Raw genomic sequence first — 19,638 nt, forward strand, 5'->3', positions numbered from 1 at the left:
GCTTAGAGACATACAGAATCAATGGTGGAATGCCAAGACATATGAAATCCAGGGCTATGCCGACCCGCCTGAGAACAAAGACTTTGTGCTGTTTTGAAGACATATATGTTCCTACACATTCCACTACAGTGCCTTTGAAGAGTGTGGACAGCCTAACACTTAAGCAAGTTCTTAAATAAACTTCTGAATCAGGACTTGAGTTAGCTGTTTCATGCAGCCTTTCATGTCATATCACAATCATATCTGATTTATAATACTGTGTGTATATCCTTCATAATTTCATAACATAACAGTAGGACATTGTGCCGATGCTTTCTTTTTGCAAAGTTATATTGTAAAAGTATTACAACATTTTGACCTTTATTACATGAACACACCTCACTGGAAGACACATCTGGAAATAGTTTGTTATTAACTGTATTGTATTTTAATTATATGAATTATAAATTACATATTTTGGGTATTTTTAGATGCACATTTTTAAAGAAGTAGTTACTTGTTCACCTGGCTGGTGTACATCAGGTGCATGCAGAGTTGTGCCTTTAAAAATCTGTTCTGTAACTGCTTCGTGATAGAGAAATTTGCAGAGACATAGGGTCATATGTTATTTTATATTCAAAATAACAATTTGTTAACATTTGATGACTGTGGTTGTGGTGCAAAGATTTATTTCCTTGTCAAGGCAGTAGACTCAGGCTTTTACTTACAGCAAGAGGGCTGCTTTAATGCTTGTCCCAGATAGTTATTTCATTCATCTAATTCATTCTGAACTGTCTTCTTCTTTTTTTCTTCTAATAGTGTGATCTTTACTACTACTACCGTATTCTAGCCATTAGCTATTCAGTGTGAGATAGACCTTCACTGTTTCACCTTTTCATGAGAATAATTATTTTTCCTACTGTCAAGGCTATTATGAGCCATTTTGTCAATGGTGAGGGTGTATTAATTTGGAAGGACAAGGAGTAGTAATAATATCTTGATCATGGGATATTTATTTCTAAGGCTGTGGAGAGGTTATTAAATATTTCTGGCCAAAAAAGTCAGTTCAGAATATGAAAATCTTATGTGTGCAATACTAGCTCTTTGCTGATGTTCAGAGAATTGTAATCCTTCGCAGACATTTCTTCATCCAATCATTCTGATTTTGAGGGTGACTTCGACAGTCTTAGTTTGTATTAGGGGATGTTTGCATGGATTCATAGACCAGTTTGGGAAGAACAATGTTTACCACACTGACCACAGAGCCATTGCCTGGTTGTGTTGACAACTGCATGTTGTTTCTGTACCTGGTGCTGTGCTTCCAACTGTGCAATATCTTCTCAAAGTTGTGGACACCCATCCTTACAGCATGGTGCCATGCTATGTGGTCAGCTGCCAGTTGCTCGAAGATCAAATCAGATCTATTCATCGTGTGCAGATTTTGTTTTGAGTATCTTTTGAAGCATTTCATCTCCCCTCCACAATTGCCAGAGCTTAATTTGGAATATAGGATTTGTTTTGATAGACAGGTCTCAGGCATATGAATTATATGACCAGCACATCACAGCTGGGCATAAATCAAATGAGCCTCAATACCAACCAAACCGGCTTTTGCCAAAACTTCTGTGTTGGACACCCAATCTTGCCATTTGATGCCCAGCATCTGCTGTATGTGTCACAAATGGAAACTGTCAAGCTTCTTAATGTGCTGTTGATAACAGGCCATGTTTCACATCCATAGAGCAATGTTGTGAGGACAATAGCGTTATACACTGTGATTTTTTTCTGTAAACAGGTTTTGTGTTAACTTCCAGATTTGGCGATAAAGGCGACCATATGCAGCACTGGCTTTCTTAATTCATGGGTCTGCAAAGATGTACTTACAGGCTTATTGCATTTTTAACCCTGATAGAGTCCTACTTTATATACTCTATGGGAAACGGGGCGGGTTATATTAAAACCTATTGTGTATCTTTCTGAAAACCCCTTAATACTGCTGAGTTGGTGTTTGTCATTTTCCGTACTGTTTTCCAGTCTCTTTTGTTGAACTGGAGTTTTTAGTTCATTTGCCTGTTTGATTTTTTTTACATTTATGGCAACAGATTTGATAGAGTTCAGCTATCAATATATATTGTACATAACCTGCTCTATTTCCAAAACTCTTTCTTGTATGGAACTCCTAGAGGTTCTGAACCTGCATTCTTTATCCATCTAAAACTTCCACTGCTTCCAGTGATGGTTTTTGGTGCTGAAGGAATGCAAGATTAGGCTAATAGTAGAGCTGTCTGAAATTTTTTGGCTGAATTAAAAATAAATAAATGCAGATTTGGTGACATGGAAATGTTTTGCAATTTCACTGAATTGTTCATGTGGAAAACAAAACAAAACTCCCCCCCCCCCCCCCCCCTCCAAAAAAAATTTAAACATTTTATTTTATTTTGACATTTCCAAAACAAAACATTTAGATGTTTTTTGGTGCAAAACAATTCTTTAGAAATTTCTTTCAAATTTTATTTAAAATACCTTCAAAGCAGCTCTCCCTTCCACTTGAAATCTAAACAAAAATTTTAATTTGACCTTTAATTTTTTTTGACTATTCACTTTGCTGAAAATTTCATTTTCAGTGCAGTCTGAAAGATTTTTTAAAAATTGTCAGCAAACTGAAGAATCCATTATTTGCACAGCTCTGGCTACTAGTGGTAAAATGGGTTAGTTTTCAATGCCCTTCCAATACCATTCATTCTCTATGTTGGCAACCTTACTGATGTGCAAATACTGTATTACGGAACATACACCATTGGCTGTTCTTCTCAAATGTCGATTTCATATGTCTTCAATCTTTGGTTGACTTACTGGGAGTAGATGACTGATGAGAGGAATGTGTCATGAATGTAGTAACAAAATAAAGTGTGCTTTCATTGATATTTTGTAAACTGAAAGCAGAATCATATACGCAAACAGTATATGTCCTGTGTATATATTTTTTATGTATGTATACATATTACATATACAATGTACTCTTTATATTTCATATGCCTGATGAACATATAATGTTTTTAGGTTTTGCTTTTTTGTCTTCCCTTTTTATTTTAGTTTTATATTATTTTCATTATTAGCTTGGATATTTTGTATCAACTATGATCAACTATGCCTAGTTGTTCGACTTCTTTAAGTGAATCTGCCTACTCTCTAAGCGTGCAAGTGAATCACTTTAACATGCATTAGTTTTGTTGTATATTCTTGGTTGTTACCTTGGCAGATCTTCTGCAGCAGGAAAAAAAAATCACCCCTTGCCATTTTCTTTCACAATAGCACAGAACACACAAACAATGTCTGCTCAAACTATCATTCAGGTATCAATATCAATAAAAACTCCTCCCAACTTCTGACCTGCAAAAGGTCATACATGCTGTGAAAGATTACATCTTGCCTGGGCCTATGCACCATGAAAGGACAAGAGTTGTTACTGAAGCTGACCATAAAAATAACTGTCCTTAAAGTGATGATAAGAGAATGGATTAGATAGACAACAGTTAATTAGATGACTAGATAACAGTGGTTATTCATAGCTTTTAGGGGATTTATCTGTTTGTTTATTAAATTGTAAATCCTATTTTTGGCATCTATGACTTCTACTGGAAGTAGCTGTACTTAGGCTTCCCCGCTCTTGGAATGCAGTGGAGATGTGAGTAGCCACCCCCAACCCCCCTAATTTCATAGACAAAAAGACCCTTGTAGCCCAGAGCCCCTACACTGGCCCCTCTGGAGGGGAAGAGAAGAAGCCCCAACTGCTCTTTTTTTTTTTTTTTTTTTTAACTACAAAGCAGGAAGACAGAAAAAACATAGGCCAGGGGAGGGGCTGCCAATGAAGAGTGAGAGGAAGAAATAAGATAATCCAATCACCTTCTGCACTCAACTGGACATGTGGATGTCTCACTGAAATCAATAGGAGCTCTATGTACATATCTGGGTACAGAATTGAGTCCATCATGTCTAGTGAACATTGACACATGGTTATTTAACATGGAAGTTGTTTTCACTTTCTCTTCCTGGAGCTACAAATGTTATTTCTTGAAAGGGTACTAGTTACTTTAATGAAACCACAAATTAGTATTTATATAGTGTTTTACATAGTTTAGGAAGACTATAGCTTATTGCAGTCAAAATCTGTATTATTTTAAAGGAAAACAAAGAATCTGATTATAAAATGTTTTATAACATTTATTTATTTTTTAGACAAAACGGGAGAATCCGAACAAAACCAGCCTGCGGAGGAACCCCTTCCAGAACAAATTAATGAAAAAAAAGGAACATAAAGAGATGATTTCAAATGTCATGTCATGTTGTGCTATAGAGGTACGAAAGATGTTAATACTTAATTTTCCCCTTATATTCTTCCTTTCTGATTTGCAAAATGAGATGGATTGAAATGATTGACTTTAAGATTTTTTAAAAAACAATAGAAACTAAAGATTAAACATCCCTGATATTGAAAATGTCTCATTAATGTGCTGGAATATAAGGCCCATGCCTGCACTATGAACGTACACTGGTATAACTAAGTCGCTGAAGGGTGTGAAAAATCCAACCCCCAGGTGACGCAGTTATACTGACCTTACCCCACTCTCACGGAGATGGATTAACTATGCCTATGGGAGAAGCTGTCCCATCAGCATAGTAGCATCTTCACTGAAGCACTACAGCGGCACAGCTGCACTGCTGCAGCGTTTTAAGTGTAGACCTGCCCTAAGACTCTGGCATTTGTCCAAGGATCAAATGAAAATGTTCCTTTATTCCTAAATTGATTTGGGACCCAAATTTTTTGAATGCAGTTTTTTAATTTCACAGTAAATTCATAGATTTTGAGGCCAAAAGAGACCATGATAGTCTAGTCTGACCACCTGCATAACATCATAGAATGTCACCCCACCCATAACTTGTGGCTGAACAAGTACATACCTTTTAGAAAGCCATCCAGTCTCGATGTAAAGATTCCAAGTGGGGGAAAGGTTACTGAATTCCTTAGTAAGATGTTCCACTACTTAATTATCCTCCCTGTTAAAAATGTCTTCTTTCCAGTTTGAACTTTTTTGACTAAATGAAGGAAATATATTTTGCCTAATAAATATAATACTTTACTTTGTACCATAAATGTAATAACTATGTGATATAAAATCATGGTGTTTGATCCATATTATTATTGCTGAAATTACTGCTTCAGGGCATGGATTTCCCCTACCCTTTTCTTGAGGACACCATCATATCTGGTAGCATCCATTGATTCAGCGTGTCTAGTATCCTATTTGCAATGCTGTTCCTGAGGATGGGAAGGTGAAACAGTCATAACTGTGCTACAATCATCTCACAGTAGCTGCTGGACACTGGCCTGATCCTCAGGGCTGGCCAAGTTCTCCTGGACACAGAACCTGAGTGGGGGCCTGAGGGTGGCTTTATGCTGTCCGTGGGTTTTCAGGAGGAGTTTAAGGTACAGGTTTTGATCTATAGAGCCCTAAATGGCTTAGCGCATACTGACCAAAGAAACCACCATCCCAGCATGCCATGCATTTGTGTTGTAAATCAGTAAAGGTGCTTGAGCTGATGCAAGAGGCCTCAGGGCTTAGGAATCTCCCTTGGTCTATAGTAGCACAGAGGTAGGGTATGCTGCAAAGCTAGTCTTCGATCTTTTTTGAAAAAAGCCGGAGGAGAATTGTGTGAGTGGTGAATTATTGGAGAGGGATGGTGATTTGAAGTTTTAAGTTGTCTAGCTTGCTGGTTATGGATATACTGAATAGGACTGCTGCTATTTAAGGATACTGAAGTGTTATTTTAGAGGTGGGGTCTCTAATTTATGGGAAGGACTCCTAGAGTATATGACCGCTCAAGTGCCTCTGCTGACATCCACTATGAGAGTGTGGGGTGGGTTTTTCAGGTAGGTACATCCTAAACCATTAGCTTAAATTCCATGGGAAAAACCACAGGCAGCATAAAGCCACCTTTTTAGTTTGTGTATAAATGCAAATACATTAATAAATAATTCTTAAAAGTGAAACTCGTAAGCAGATGTGGGGGGGGGAGGAGAGAAGGGAATGGAGATAAGCAAACCTGATTTAAACATTAAGTAGTTAGTCCTGATTGAGTGATCATAATAGTGCATCTCTATATAACTAGTAAAGCTCGCTACAGTGCTTGCAAATTCATATGGCCAGTGAGGGAGACAGTGTTGTCTAGTGATAACAGTATTGGACTGGGAGTCTAGAGACGTAGAGTTCTACTACTGATTCAGCCACGGACTTGTTATGTGAACCTGGGTACGTGTGCCTCACTTGTGTGTAAAAAGACGGTAATAATGATACCTACTTTTGTATATTATTTTTAAATCCTTGAATGAAGGAGCTTATATAGGTGCCAATGAGTTTTATTTATCTGTCAATGAACTCTATCTCAGATCAGGATTGAGCTTTAAATGTCCAACTGTTTTAGATTGGGATTTTAGTAGGTAAAGTGGCGAACTCTTCAGTGCTTTACAGTGATAGTTTTTGTTTGCACACTTTCATATACATTTTGTTAGTCTCCTAACCTGCAATTTATAGTGTGATGCACTGTTCCAGAGCCTCACTGACTTCACTGGGGCTCTGTGTACATGTAGCCATTTGCTTGTCTACTGTCACCTATAGGACCAGAGTCTTAGGCCCCAATCCTGCAAAGACTTTTGTGCCTGTTTAATTTTATGCACTGTGAATAGTCCAACTGAAGTCAATGGGACTGTTCACAATGCATAAAGTTAAGCACGCTAGCAAGATTGAGGCTTTAGATTGTAAATTGTTGTTTGTAGGGATTGTGTCGTTCTATGTGTCTATACAACATGTATCATATTTTGGGGGACTTCAGTACTAACAACAGTCATCTATGTTTTGACATTATCTTTTCATTTCTCTGTTTCAGGATTTTAATGTTGCAGGCCAGGATGTAGTTTGCAACTCATGAAATATCATGTTTACTACAGGGGACTATCTTCCACACCATCAGTTAAGACAGTTCCTCATAAAGAAACAAACAATAAATTCCTCCATCTTTCTTGCACAATTAGAAGTGTAAACCTTTAGTGAGTGGTTATGTGATCTTTACTCATTCATTGGGTATGTATACATGCTTCCCATTAAGCCTTGGCTAGTACATTTGAGAATGAAGGAGTTTAATTAGTGACTGCCAAGTACTGTAATCTTTACTATACATGTTGTTGATGATTAATTCTTTTTGTAATTTTCTGATGAGTTATTTCTCTGTTTGTGCCTAATCAGCAGGCATACTGTGAAATATAATTGCACTTGCAAGAAAATTACTGTCTCATGAGATGAATACGTTTGATGATTAAATTAGGTAGAATAAAGTAATAACAGTCACATACTCAAGCAGAATGACATGCGGATCCTTTGCTGTGGTTTGATGACCTTTATAAAAAACAGAATAGCATTTTAGAAATAATCCAATCTATTTCAAGTCAGTCCCAACATAACAAGGAAATGTAAAGAATCCTCAATCAGCTATATGCTTTTGGAAAATGAAGGAATTTCCCCTTAATTAAATTAAAAATACCAGCCTTGATTTGAGGTCAACATGACATAAATCACTGAGGTAGCAAAAAATTCTCAAACCTGATAAGAAAACATATTTGCTGCTAAATTTAATTACTAAACTTGATCAGAAATGTGCTTACAGCTTAGCATTCATATCAGCAAGAGACAGACTTCTGTGCAAACAAAATGAAATATCTGTTGTTTCCTGCATATAAAATAAATCCTTTCCTACCCACATTTCCCCTAATGATAAGCACCAGTTTTTAGCCATATCTTTGCACAATGTAGTATACATGAATTCGTAACTTCCATGAAATACAAATGTTTGATGTAGAGCCAGCACAATTCTGATTGAGAACTAACATGCAGGAGACATGGAACAACTTAGGCAATATTACTCCTTGAGCTGTCTGTGACTAAGGCCCTGATTCAGGACAGTACTTCAGCAAATGCTCATGTGCTGTCCTGAACCATGCTTTCCTGAATCAGGGCCTATATGCTTGGTGTTTGGAGAACAGAGTGAGAGAGCATGTATTATGTATTCACACCCAGAAGGAAAAACCAAATTTATGGCATCCTTGAATCTCAGATTTGTTTCTGGTGTGATGGGATGTACAAACTCTGCACTAGAATTGAAGGGGTTAAAGAGCAACTCCAGGCCCAGACGACCCCATCCAGCCACACCTGCAGAACATGCTCCAGCTGGAGGTGGAGCTAAACAGCTCAGAAAGAGGCTGACAAGGAAGGGAGAAGGAGCTGCCCTGAGAACTCCTAGGCAAGGGTGCTGCAGAAACCATCTCCTGGAGGAGAGGATCCTACCTGCTGAGCCCAGATGGACTGAAGGTTCAATCAGCACCTTGTTCTGTTACTGTTTTGGGACAAAATGCAGGGCTTGGACAACAGCGTGAGTGGTAGGAAGTGGCCTGGGGACAGCCTTAAGGTGCTCCTGGGTACTGGACATTTAGTAACCTTTACAGGGCCCTGGGCTGGAGCCTGATTGAGTGCGAGGGTCCAGGCTCCCCTACCAACCCTCTCCCAAGTCTCATTAAAAAGGGCCCAAAGCCCCTTACATTCTAGACTCTATCCTGGTGGGGAGGAGGGGAAGGATAAATGTCTTTTGAAACCCATAGCTGGGGTTGTATTCTTGGGGGGGGGAGTCAATAACCAAGCCCCTATCTTTCCAGGTACTCTGCCACACTGGGAAGAGATAGGATTGAGTGGATAACCCGACCAGAGGGTTGACTCCATCCCAAACAAAGACAAAGACAGACTGGCACCAGATGTGAATATGATCCAGGGGGAAGACTAGGAATGTGGCGACTAAAGGTCCGACCCCCCTAGCTACTAGCCAAGGCTTCCAGTGAGCACCTGGCCATCACACTGGGATTCTAATGGAAGGAGAGAGTATCAGTGCAATACTGAGGGCTGTGAACTGCCATTTTTTTATGTCCAAAGGGCAGTTCAAACTCCAGAGTGAAAACCCTACGATGGCTAGGCTGCTGGTGTGCTGAGACTACTGCCCATCATGCTGACCCAATATTGTCATCTTGTTCCCTGTCAGTCTGTTTGTATCCATATATTGTAAGCTCTTTGGACTGTCTTTCTCTTCTGTGTCTGTACAACTGCTAGCATAATGGGGTTGTGGTCCATGACTGGGGCTCCTTGGCATTACGATAATACGCATAATACATAATAGTAGAGTAGTGCTTGCACTAATTAATTCTCTTCCCAAGAAGTAAGACAGGAAATGAAAGAGAGGTCTTTGTAGGGTATTGGTTTGGTTTGGCAACCTTTGATGCAGGAATTATGGTGGTAAGAGCTGTTGCTTTGAATTAGATATCCATGGCTGCATACATGTATCATTCATATGAGGAAGAACAGAAGCTAATCCACCCCCCATTCTGTGGAGAATCATTTTGGTGAAAAGGCTGAGGTCAGTGTACAGAGGTAAAGGAAATCAAGGCCCACTTTGTTCACTGTATTCCACAAACTCTTCTACTATAGAGAGGCTAAGGTGAAAGTGCTAGCCCTAAGGGACCTTACGCTAGTGGAGGCTCACCATAGTGGAACAGAATTCCACCTCAACATCCTCCCTACCTCAGCACCCTCTACACTGCAATCAGGACAGCTGGGGGCAGGAAATGTTTCTGCCAGCATTCCTCCAGTGAAGAGTTCGCCTCCTTTATGGAAATTCTTTGCTGGTGAGTTATGGCTAGAATTTGGTTCCTTTGTGTAACTCAGGTGATGGGAAAGGGCTGGAGTGTAATGCAAAATCTAGCCTTCCACTCACCCACATGTCAAACCAAACTGTGCTCATTACATTGATTTTTGTTCATCCTATCAGATAGCTCTTGTGTGTTTGTTTCAACAGTGTGTTTATGGGAATTTTTGCTTGCCGTGTTGTCAGGAACTTACTGGATGGTTGTAAGGGGGACCCTGACAATTGGAATGGAGGGATTTGGGTGTGGGCTCAACTACCAGTACTACAGAGGTCCTAAAAGCCAGGAAAATTCTTGGACATTGTGCTTCCAACATAAGGGGCCAAGAGTCGGAGGCATTTGATGCTGTCTTTACAGAAGTTATTACAGGTAAGCAATTTTCTTTTCTAATAAGCTGAAATGTAATTTGAATGTAGAAAAACAGTACTAACTTTGGGATACACAATGCAGCATAAAGTACAGATATTGGTCTAATTAAGTTTGTTTCCCATTATAGCATAATAAAAATAGCTCTGAAACGACAAGCTAGTGCAACTCTGAACTGCATAGCCTCCTTAAGTAGCTGTCAGACCTTGCATCTTTGGCATGAAGTATAGGACAGTTCCCATTCTAATTTGTGAAATTTGTATTTCTGTAGCTTTTACCAGGTTTAACCTTCATAAACTCAGATGGCTTAAGAAAATGGAATAGAGGGTAATATCTCATGTTCTAGACAAATTTCTTTAAATCACAAGATCACCTCGTGCCTTAGCAAATTAAAAAAACTCAAATTACAAGAACAAATTAACTTAAGGAAAAGAAAGGTACAAATGACATAACTACAGAGCACTAAACAGGAAAGCATTGTTGTGTAGCTTCTGGATGCCAAGTATATGTTTAACACAAGATCTTGCATGGAAAAGCTGAACCTGCAGTTTTTTGGTAAGGATCCATTTATCGGGAGGGTGAGAGAAACTGAATACGCTATTGACATATTGACTGAAGTAATGTAAACAATGAGATGTTGGTCTTAATACTATCAAAGATGAGAAGAGCTCTCAAGTTGCAGGTAACAGAGAGATGAACAAGATATTTACTAATTATGCAGAGTTTATTTGACCCAGATGTGAGATCTTTTTTTTTTTTTTTAAAGAGCAATCTCACTTGATACTGGTAGCTAGTGTTTGATATGGTTGAATAAGGCCAAGATACCAGCATGGAGGATATTATATTTTGGGTATGTTTAATGTGATTTAAACATTTTACACATGTACCCCAGCCACGTTAGAAACAGAACACATTAGCTATAAATAAAAACCTCATGAAAACCAGATTTACTTAACATTTAAAATGAGTGTAAAAAGATACGATTAGGGCTAGCACGGTCACCTTCCCAGAGTTCCCATAAAGTGTCAAACATCCTTGAAAAACAGGTTTAACCTTAGTGCCACTGCTTGCACTGCTAGATTTGTCAAGAGATGTTGGAGTGGGGCTCAGGATCCCCAAACTCTTCTGCAGAGGCCATTGTCAGAAGCTAGCATGGCAGAAAGGAAGGCAGTACATGCCATGCCTTGTTTCAGAGTACAGCAATGGCTGCATGGTCTTCTCCCTGACAAGGCTACTGTGCATCTCTGTGAAACATCAAGGCAGTTGAATTCCTCTGGAATGATGTCAAGGAGAAAATGCATGAAAATTGGAGATAACTTGTTCTTAGCTGAAAGGAATCCAGCTGGGTCCAGCATTCCAACAGAAGCCTGAGAAAGACAACCCAATATCTATCTTAACGCTGTCCATTTTTCAGATATTGGATGCTAATCCTAGATTCAGAGCCAAGGGTATGTCATTTGACAAAACATGAAAGACAGGCTAGGGCCAGTGGTGTGCAGAGTGAAGGGGTGAAGAAATAGAATTACTCCTTTTTGAGAAATGGGCCAGAGGCTCAGCTGGTGTAAATTGGTGCAGCACCAAATAAGTCAATGCAACTAGGCCAATTTACACCAGCTGAGGATCTGGCCCCATAACTCTGCATTTCCAGTGTTCAGGCCTGTACTCGTTTTAGGGCAATCTTAACTTAGAGTGTTTTTGGATTTCAAATGTTTTATTTTTAAAGAAGTTATAACTCTAATTAGAGATAGGTCCAAGCCAGGCCATTTGATCTGAACATCACTGAACTTTTGTAGGGGAGGGGTGCTAGATCACAGATTCAAACTATAATGGATGGTTCCATTCTCTACAACTGGCTAAACCAAAACTCTGGAACCAAACACTCCTGCCATTTGGGAGTTTTCAAACTCTGGATCTGAATTTCGTAGCTCTGGCTCATCTATTGATCTGAAAGGTTTGGATTATTTTCCTTCTGTTATTGATACAAGTTTAGTGTTAATCCCAGTTTAGCAAAATCTTTTGTCTAGGGCTGAGACCCTTGAGTCCTGATTCCCAGTCCTGTTAAATAATCAGTAGATCACAACAAAGATAGACTTTGTTTTCTTTCCTGATTCATATGAATTACATCTGTTCCTTGCCATTATAGCCAGGGCCGGTGCAAGGATATTTTGTACCCTAGGCGAAACTTCCACCTTGCGCCCCCCGCCACAAAATAAATCACATACATTATACACAATACACTGTCACAGAATAACATGTTATAATTTAGAATTTATGTTTCCGCGCTTTAAGTTTAGCAAATTTAGAAACAAGTTCCTCCAAGTCAATGCTGTGAGCAATGTCATATTCTATTGACAAGATAGATAGCCCAACAAGTCTTTATTGCAACATAGATGTTCGCATGTATGTTTTTATCAACTTGAGCTTTGAGATGCTTCGCTCACCACTGGCCACAGAAACTGGGAGAGTCAAGAGGATGTGAAGAGCAATAACTGTGTTAGGGACACTATCTGTCAGCTTATTTTCCCATATGAAGTTCAATAAATCTTGCGGTGATCAACTCCTTTGGACTCGTCTTGCAATAGCGTGCAATTCGCTGCACAAGTCAAAGGCATCAATATCTTTAGATTCACCATGTTGCAAAGCTTGCTCCAGATTCAAGCAATGTTCCATAATTTGCTTTGGTGTTTTATTTTGCAAACTGTGAACATCATATATGAAGCCAAATACTGAACTAATTTGCTGCATCAATGTGAATCTTTCTTCAACTGAATGTATTGCTGTGTCAATGACTGCAAAGTAAAAGTTCACTTTGAATTTTTCTTTCGGATTATAAATAGGTTTGTCATCTGCTTCATATGTGAACTGCTTCCTCTTCTTTCTAATATGGATTGGATCTGGTTCAAAAAGTGTCGGTACATCAAACTCCTCCGCAAGTTCACCTGCATCTACCAATGTTTTCTCAAAGGCTGCGTCACTTCTGCGGCCCACAAGAAACTTCTTGGTTTCTCCAAGTTGATTAATGGCATCACATATGTCGAATTCTTTTGCCTGATGTTGTTTGCTAGTCATGTTGATCTCAAACAATATGTCATACCACAAAACAAGAAATGGCTTTTGTAAGAGCCTTTGCATCAACTCGTGACGTATTGCCAGATGATCGTGTTAGAGTAGTGTCTTCATAGATGTCTATCAGAGCATCATAGATGTCACCAAGCTGATAGCGAAGAGGTTTCAAGGCATCGATTTGACTTTCCCATCTTGTTTCACTCAATGGTTTAACTGTGAGATTAGATATGTGGCGTGTTAGAACTTCCCAGCGATGTGTAGAAGCTGAGAAATACACACACACACGTTGAACTAAATCAAAGAAGGCGGTTGCCTCCAAGCAACACTTTGCAGCATCATTAACAACCAAATTCAATGAATGGGCACTGCAAGGAATGAAAAAGGCTCGTGGATTAATATCCAAATTCTTCGCTGGACGCCATTTTCTTTCCCTTTCATATTGCTCCCATTGTCGTAGCCTCGACCACACAAGTTTTCTATAGGCAGTGACATCTCCTCTAACTGGTGAAGAATAGTTTCTGTCATACAAGCTCCAGTTGTCTCCATAAGCGACACAAATCCCAAGAAGTGTTCCTTTATGCATACTAATTCAGTCTCATTCTCCGTCTCTGAAGTAGGCCTATCCACAAACGGAATGATCATGGTCATTTGTTCAATGTGGCCTGCATCTGGTGTACAATCTAGAATGATCGAAAAGTATTTTGCAGCACGAGCAGATGCTAGGATTTTTTGTTTGATGGCATTGGATAGAAGCTGAATAAGCTCATTCTGTATGTCTTTCCCTAAGTAATGTACATGCATCTCCTGGTCCTTAATCCTGCGAAGATGCTCATCCATAAGCGGGTCAAACAAAGCTAGATATTCTACAAATTTGAGGAAGTTCCCATTTTTTCATGTGTTCCCCGAAAGGCCAGGTTTTGCATACCAAGTATTCTGACCAAAGCAATCAGACGTTTTAGTATTTGCTGCCAATACTTTTCTTCTTGCTTAATCAAGCGCAAATGTTCTTCATCAATTGTTCTCTTGTATTTCAATCACAGTTCAAGTTCCTTCCATGTTTGAACATTCGTCCAAATGATCACTGCTTTTCTCTTGCCATGAAAGAATTGCAGACATGTTTTTCCAATCCCTTGAGCCTTTTTCAGAAAGAGATGATGTGCCAATAGTACTACTGCCAAACAACTTGCAGCAGAAGCAAAAGACAGAATCACTTGATGTGGAATACTGCAGCCACTGACGGTGCATTTCTTCTCCATTAACAAGTCTACGTTTGTAATGAATTGTCGAGAATTTTCTTTGCTTACTATCTTTGGGAAAATCGAACTGCTGAACTTGTTTCGGCCCATGTTCCACCAGAATTTGTCAGACTTGATCATCGCATTTGGCCCAAGTAGCAGGATCACTAAAGCTCAAATTCAAACGAGTGACATTTTAGCTTTCACAGTCTTCCAAGTTTTGATCTTCGCGTGTCTCATTTGATTCGTCTTCAATATTCAGATTATGTTCTTCAAACTCTTCTTCAACTTGTGAAACTCTCATCCCCACCTCCATCTCTGCTTGATCCTTTGGCATTGAACTACCTTCATCTCTGGCCAGTGGATGGAGATATTTCAGAAACGAACTTTCTTGCTTTCTTTTTTCTTTTTGCTTATCAGCCTTCTGCTTACGAAATTGTGCCCCAGACAATTTTTTTTTATCTGCCATGAGGCTGCATCAACTGAAAACGAAAAAAAAATGAAATTTTATTCCTATCAGTTCTTTTTCTTGTTCACTATTAAAAGTAAAGGATAGAGAATACATGTCACTTACTATAAGTCACTATTTGAATTTCATCAACTGTTTGACGTAAATATTAATTAAGAGATCAAGATGACTTTCCCTTAAAATTAAGCAATGTTGATTGTAATCAGATATACACCCTTTTTAGTCACGTATACTTCCTTCATATCAAAATCTGACTGGGAGTGCTGCAGAACCTATTCTGTCCAACCAGCCATGCACCTCCAAATGATTAAAAACATCAAATGGTACAAACTCAATTTGAATGAAAAGTTCCATTTTCTAACTAAATAAGTCACACACTCTCAAATGGTTGCCAAGTGCTCTCTGTGGTGGTATGCTCATCTGCTCTAAATGCCTACTAACTTCCCTGTGAGAATAATCTTTGACTTTGATCCAATGAAAGCAGGATGGAAAAGCCCCCCCCCAGAAGACCTAAGACATGATGGCTGGATGACATAAACAGACACCTGTCCCTCACGGGCACTACCACATAACATGCCAATTTTGTTCAGGACAGAACATCATAGAGGAATATTATGCATTCAGTGGTCTCTACTCTGGCCAAGCAACAGCATGACAACTAACCTAACCTAACGAGAGCATCCAACTTTTTTGACTGCTTCTTGGGCACTGGTGAGGGGTAGCGGTGCCAGACTGAGCCTGGTGACAGGAGTGCACTACAAGTCTACAAACCGAGGCGAGGTGCTAGGCCTAGAGTCCTGCTGAGACTTCAGTCCTGCGCCAAGTGGAGCGCAGCCTCCATGAGGAGAGAACTCAAACAAATATCACGCTCCTTCTACGTGATTCCCCAAAGCACTTCTTCAGGCAGCTGCTATGGGGGTCACTCACAGGCTTAGGCCTGCCTGTTGCAGGCATAACACAGCAGCAGGGCGTAAAACCCAGATACCGGGCATGACAGAGGCTGGGGCAGGGAGAGGGGGGCACTGGGGCAGCTCAGCTCTGCAGGCTGCCATCCTCTCCAGCCAATCATGCACAAGGAGAGCAGGAGCACGGACCAGCCACAGACCAAGGGGAGCAGGAGCACAGACGCCCGAGGTCGAGCTGTGGGGAAGCGCTTACCTTGCCCAACGCACAGGTGTTGGGGTCCTCTTTCTTCCTCCACCAGACTGCCGCCCAAGGCTCTTTTGTTCTCCGTGCCCCCTACTGGGGCTGACTGTGGAGGCTGAGGCAGGAGGCAGCTGCCCGTTTCCTTGCGCAAAGCCCTGCTGTTGCGCCCATCGCCGGGCTCGTGCCACGTGAGTGCTAAGCGGAGCTGCAGAGCTCTGCCCAGCCGCCAGCGCCCCCGACGGCAATGGCAATAATTGCATGGAGCGGCCGCTGCGCTGGGAGAAGGCGTATGAGCTGCACATGTCAGCACGCCGCCGGCAGCCCAGCCCAGGAACGCTGTAAAAAAAAAAAAAAAAAAAATTGGGGGCACCACTTTTTGGTGCCCCCAAATCTCGGTGCCCTAGACAACCACCTACTTTGCCTTAATGGTAGCACCGGCCCTGATTATAGCTACTATAGAACTTGGATCCTTTTTTTTAATACATGTAGTTTAAAGACAAACTGATTATAACAAAGATAACAATGGGAAGGGAGGAGCATCTTTTGATATAAAAATATTGAAGAATTTCCAAATATTAAAAAATATTCTTTAAACTCATAATAAACATTAAGCTCCTACCAAGCAAGCTACAGGAGAACGCTCGTTCTTTCTGAGCTGTGATGTTAATAAGCTATTGTCACTCAAGGCGCATAAGTGGACATTGAGTTATGAGACACTGCTTTATTTGATAAATGACATTTCCAACTAGTATTTAAAAAATCAATTTCTACATAGTAGTTGTCATGTTTCACCTTATATTTGAACTGAAGTGCGTGGATGCTATAGTGAAACTCAAGAGAATGCAGATTATCAATCATTTTAACCTTCTTCACAATTTTTTAAACTCCCAGTTTAGCAAATATTGAAGATAGTGGCAGATAAGACCGTAAGGATTAGGTGGAAAATGTGAAACACGTTAGCTGATCTTTACATATAAACTCTGTTGTTGCAAGCCCCACACACCTTTGAGCTGCAAAAGAAAGTCATAGATTCTTGTGGAAATAAGAAAAAAGTCTCTCTCACACACACACACACACACGCGCGCGCACCTTTTGGAATATCCTCTGTGGCAGTTGCTAATAAATTCTGGACTATAATAAGTAACATAAAACACTTTGAATGAAAACAACTGTAGATACAGGTTGATTTATTTATTTATTTTATAGTTGCTGTATCTATTTTTGAGCAGTGAGTGCATTTGGAGAAGAAGGGAGCCAATCATGTGAATGCTCAGCTCCCAGTGGCTTTGTGGAGGTGCTCATCCTCTTACAGGACTGGAATCAAAGGGGAAATTTAGTTTAGGAAGGGAAGGAATTTTGCTTTGTCATCATTTAGACTGTAGCTAGCCTTATTAATCTTTGAAGCCACGAGGTATTTAAAATATAGTATTGCTTATGAAAGCCAAACAATTGTAAGATAGCGAAAATACATGTTCCTTTTACAAGTGGTAAATATATGGGCATAAGTAGGCCAAAGAGCTAGCTATGAATATGACAAGATACTTCTTGTTAATGAAAAAATAGGACTAAAACTATACTTTGCTGAGCTATATCTGGACTCATTCTGAAAATTAAGCTTCAACTTTCATGTGAGTGTCACCTTAAATTGATCTCTAGGCTTTTCCAATCAATCTTCACACATTAGATTGCTAATTCTGAGTTATAACATCCATTTGACAGTCTACACTATGGATTAAGTGTGAAATCATGCAAATACAAGTCACAAATCACAAAAGAAGAGGTTAGCCTCTGGCATGCTTAGCTGACATCTCTTGAGAAATTTCTCAGAAACTGCTTATAGTATAGATCTTTGCCAAGATCGAAGTGCAAGATAGCAAATCCCTCTGGTCCAGCCTAACCCTTTCTACCTTAGTGCAATAATTGCCAGCAGGTCAGGAAAATTTGGTTTCTAGGGGAAATAATTTATTGAAACACCTTCAAGTGATTTCCAAAATGGAATTTGGAATTATGACTCTCTGGCTTATTAAAGTATTGATAGTTGTGATATTGACTTGCATCTAGGAAGTTTTACGTTATATTGCTAAATAACACTATAATATGTAGAAGTAAAGGACAGACAAAACAGAAATTTGTTGTTTTGGTTGCAAAACAGCTTTGTTTGAACTATTGATTTCCCCCCAGAATGAAAACACAGCGGTCCAGATGCTCAGCTGCTGAAAATCAGTGCAGCTCCATTGTCTTCAGTGGAGCTATATGTCAGTATACCAGTTGAGTATGAGGTGTTTTAAATAAATAATACAAATACATCCTAAGTAAGCTTCCATTTTACATTGTGCTGTCAGCCTAAAGTATCCTGAAAGTCTTCACATACTGAGGGCGAACGCCTACCCTGTGGTGCACTAGTGCGCAAGGCTGGGCAAACGGGAAAAGGGAGCCCTTCCCACTGCACACACAGCCCGGCAGCTCCCTCCATAGTTCACAGGAATTGTGCTTGGTTAAAATGCTGGAGGATGCACCATGTCCCCAGGCCGTGCCTTGCCAAAACTGGCCTCAGGTGCAGGAATTCACTGGCAGATGGTTGGATATGCTCATCTCCCTTGCTCAGAGAAGCAGCAGAAGATTCCAGCCTGTGGATTCTTGTCTTCCACCCAGAACTGACCTTGGATTCACCTTTGAAAGAAGTGTTTGCTGCCCATCCTTGCACAAAAACTAATGGTAACTGATTCCTTTTCACCAGAGTCCTACTGCTATCCACAGGGCTGGCCTAAGGATTTTAAGGAGGGTGGGAGAGATGATGCGTTGGAATACATATCAAAAGTAGTAACTCATTTTTGTTACAAATGTGTGTCTTCCCAGCTTTCTGCTGCAGAAATGGAGCCCAGTTACTTTCCCCTTTCAGTCATAGGGATCAATTCATGTCAGTGTATATTTATTTATTATTATTTAGGGCTGTCTTCACTTACTTTAAAAAAAAAAATAACAAAGGGAGGGGTCCACAGCTTCTGCTGTCACAAGTCTGAAGGCCAATGCTGAGCATCCCTGTGCCAGAAGATGTGCTGGGTAGCATATATTAATTTCATTTACTGAACTGGCAATGTGTGGTGCTGCACATAAGGCACTGGACTGGGAGGCAGCAGACCTGGCTTCTATTACTGGCTCTCCTGCGGATTTGCTGCGTGACCCTGGGCAAGTCACTTCCCTTCTCTGTGCCTTCACTGAGGTCAAACTAGGTGATCTAGTGGCCCCTTCAGACCTTAAACTCTGTGAAAATGGACAAAGTAATATTCAAGCTTATACATATTTATGTATAAAATATATCAAAAAGACACTTATGTACTCCATGGCTGCCCCTCTCTGCACAGTTGTTCCATGGAGCGGATAAGGTGCAACCTGTTTTTGCTCCTGATCACAGGGCTGTGATTCTGGGGAGCCATTACATAGCTCAACCAAGGTCAGCTTTATTCCTCTCTGCTTCCCTGCACTTCCCTTGCATAAGACAAGGGCACAGTCAAGCCTCAAGGCTTTTGGAGAGGGAGGGGCTTGATGGAGGTCAAGGCTTGAGTGAAGGTTGGGAGCTTTGTAGT

The 19,638-nt window shown here is 40.2% G+C and overlaps 1 protein-coding gene and 1 pseudogene across 3 annotated transcripts in view; one reads left to right on the forward strand and one right to left on the reverse strand.

Moving 5' to 3' along the window:
• DCDC2C (doublecortin domain containing 2C) overlaps positions 1–7,338 on the forward strand; it is a 104,898-nt gene extending 97,560 nt beyond the window's left edge. For all 3 annotated transcript variants that reach the window (XM_054023457.1, XM_054023458.1, XM_054023459.1), the window contains exons 12-13: positions 4,216–4,335; positions 6,922–7,338. In XM_054023457.1, the coding sequence (XP_053879432.1) occupies positions 4,216–4,295 (80 nt within the window). In that variant the 3' untranslated portion in view covers positions 4,296–4,335; positions 6,922–7,338. The remainder of the gene's footprint in view (positions 1–4,215; positions 4,336–6,921) is intronic.
• Positions 7,339–12,691: 5,353 nt separating this feature from the next.
• On the reverse strand, positions 12,692–14,580 carry LOC128834286 (uncharacterized; annotated as a pseudogene).
• Between the last annotated feature and the right edge of the window lie 5,058 nt (positions 14,581–19,638).

Source organism: Malaclemys terrapin, chromosome 3 (assembly GCF_027887155.1).
Source record: "Malaclemys terrapin pileata isolate rMalTer1 chromosome 3, rMalTer1.hap1, whole genome shotgun sequence".
Lineage (NCBI taxonomy): Eukaryota > Metazoa > Chordata > Testudines > Emydidae > Malaclemys > Malaclemys terrapin.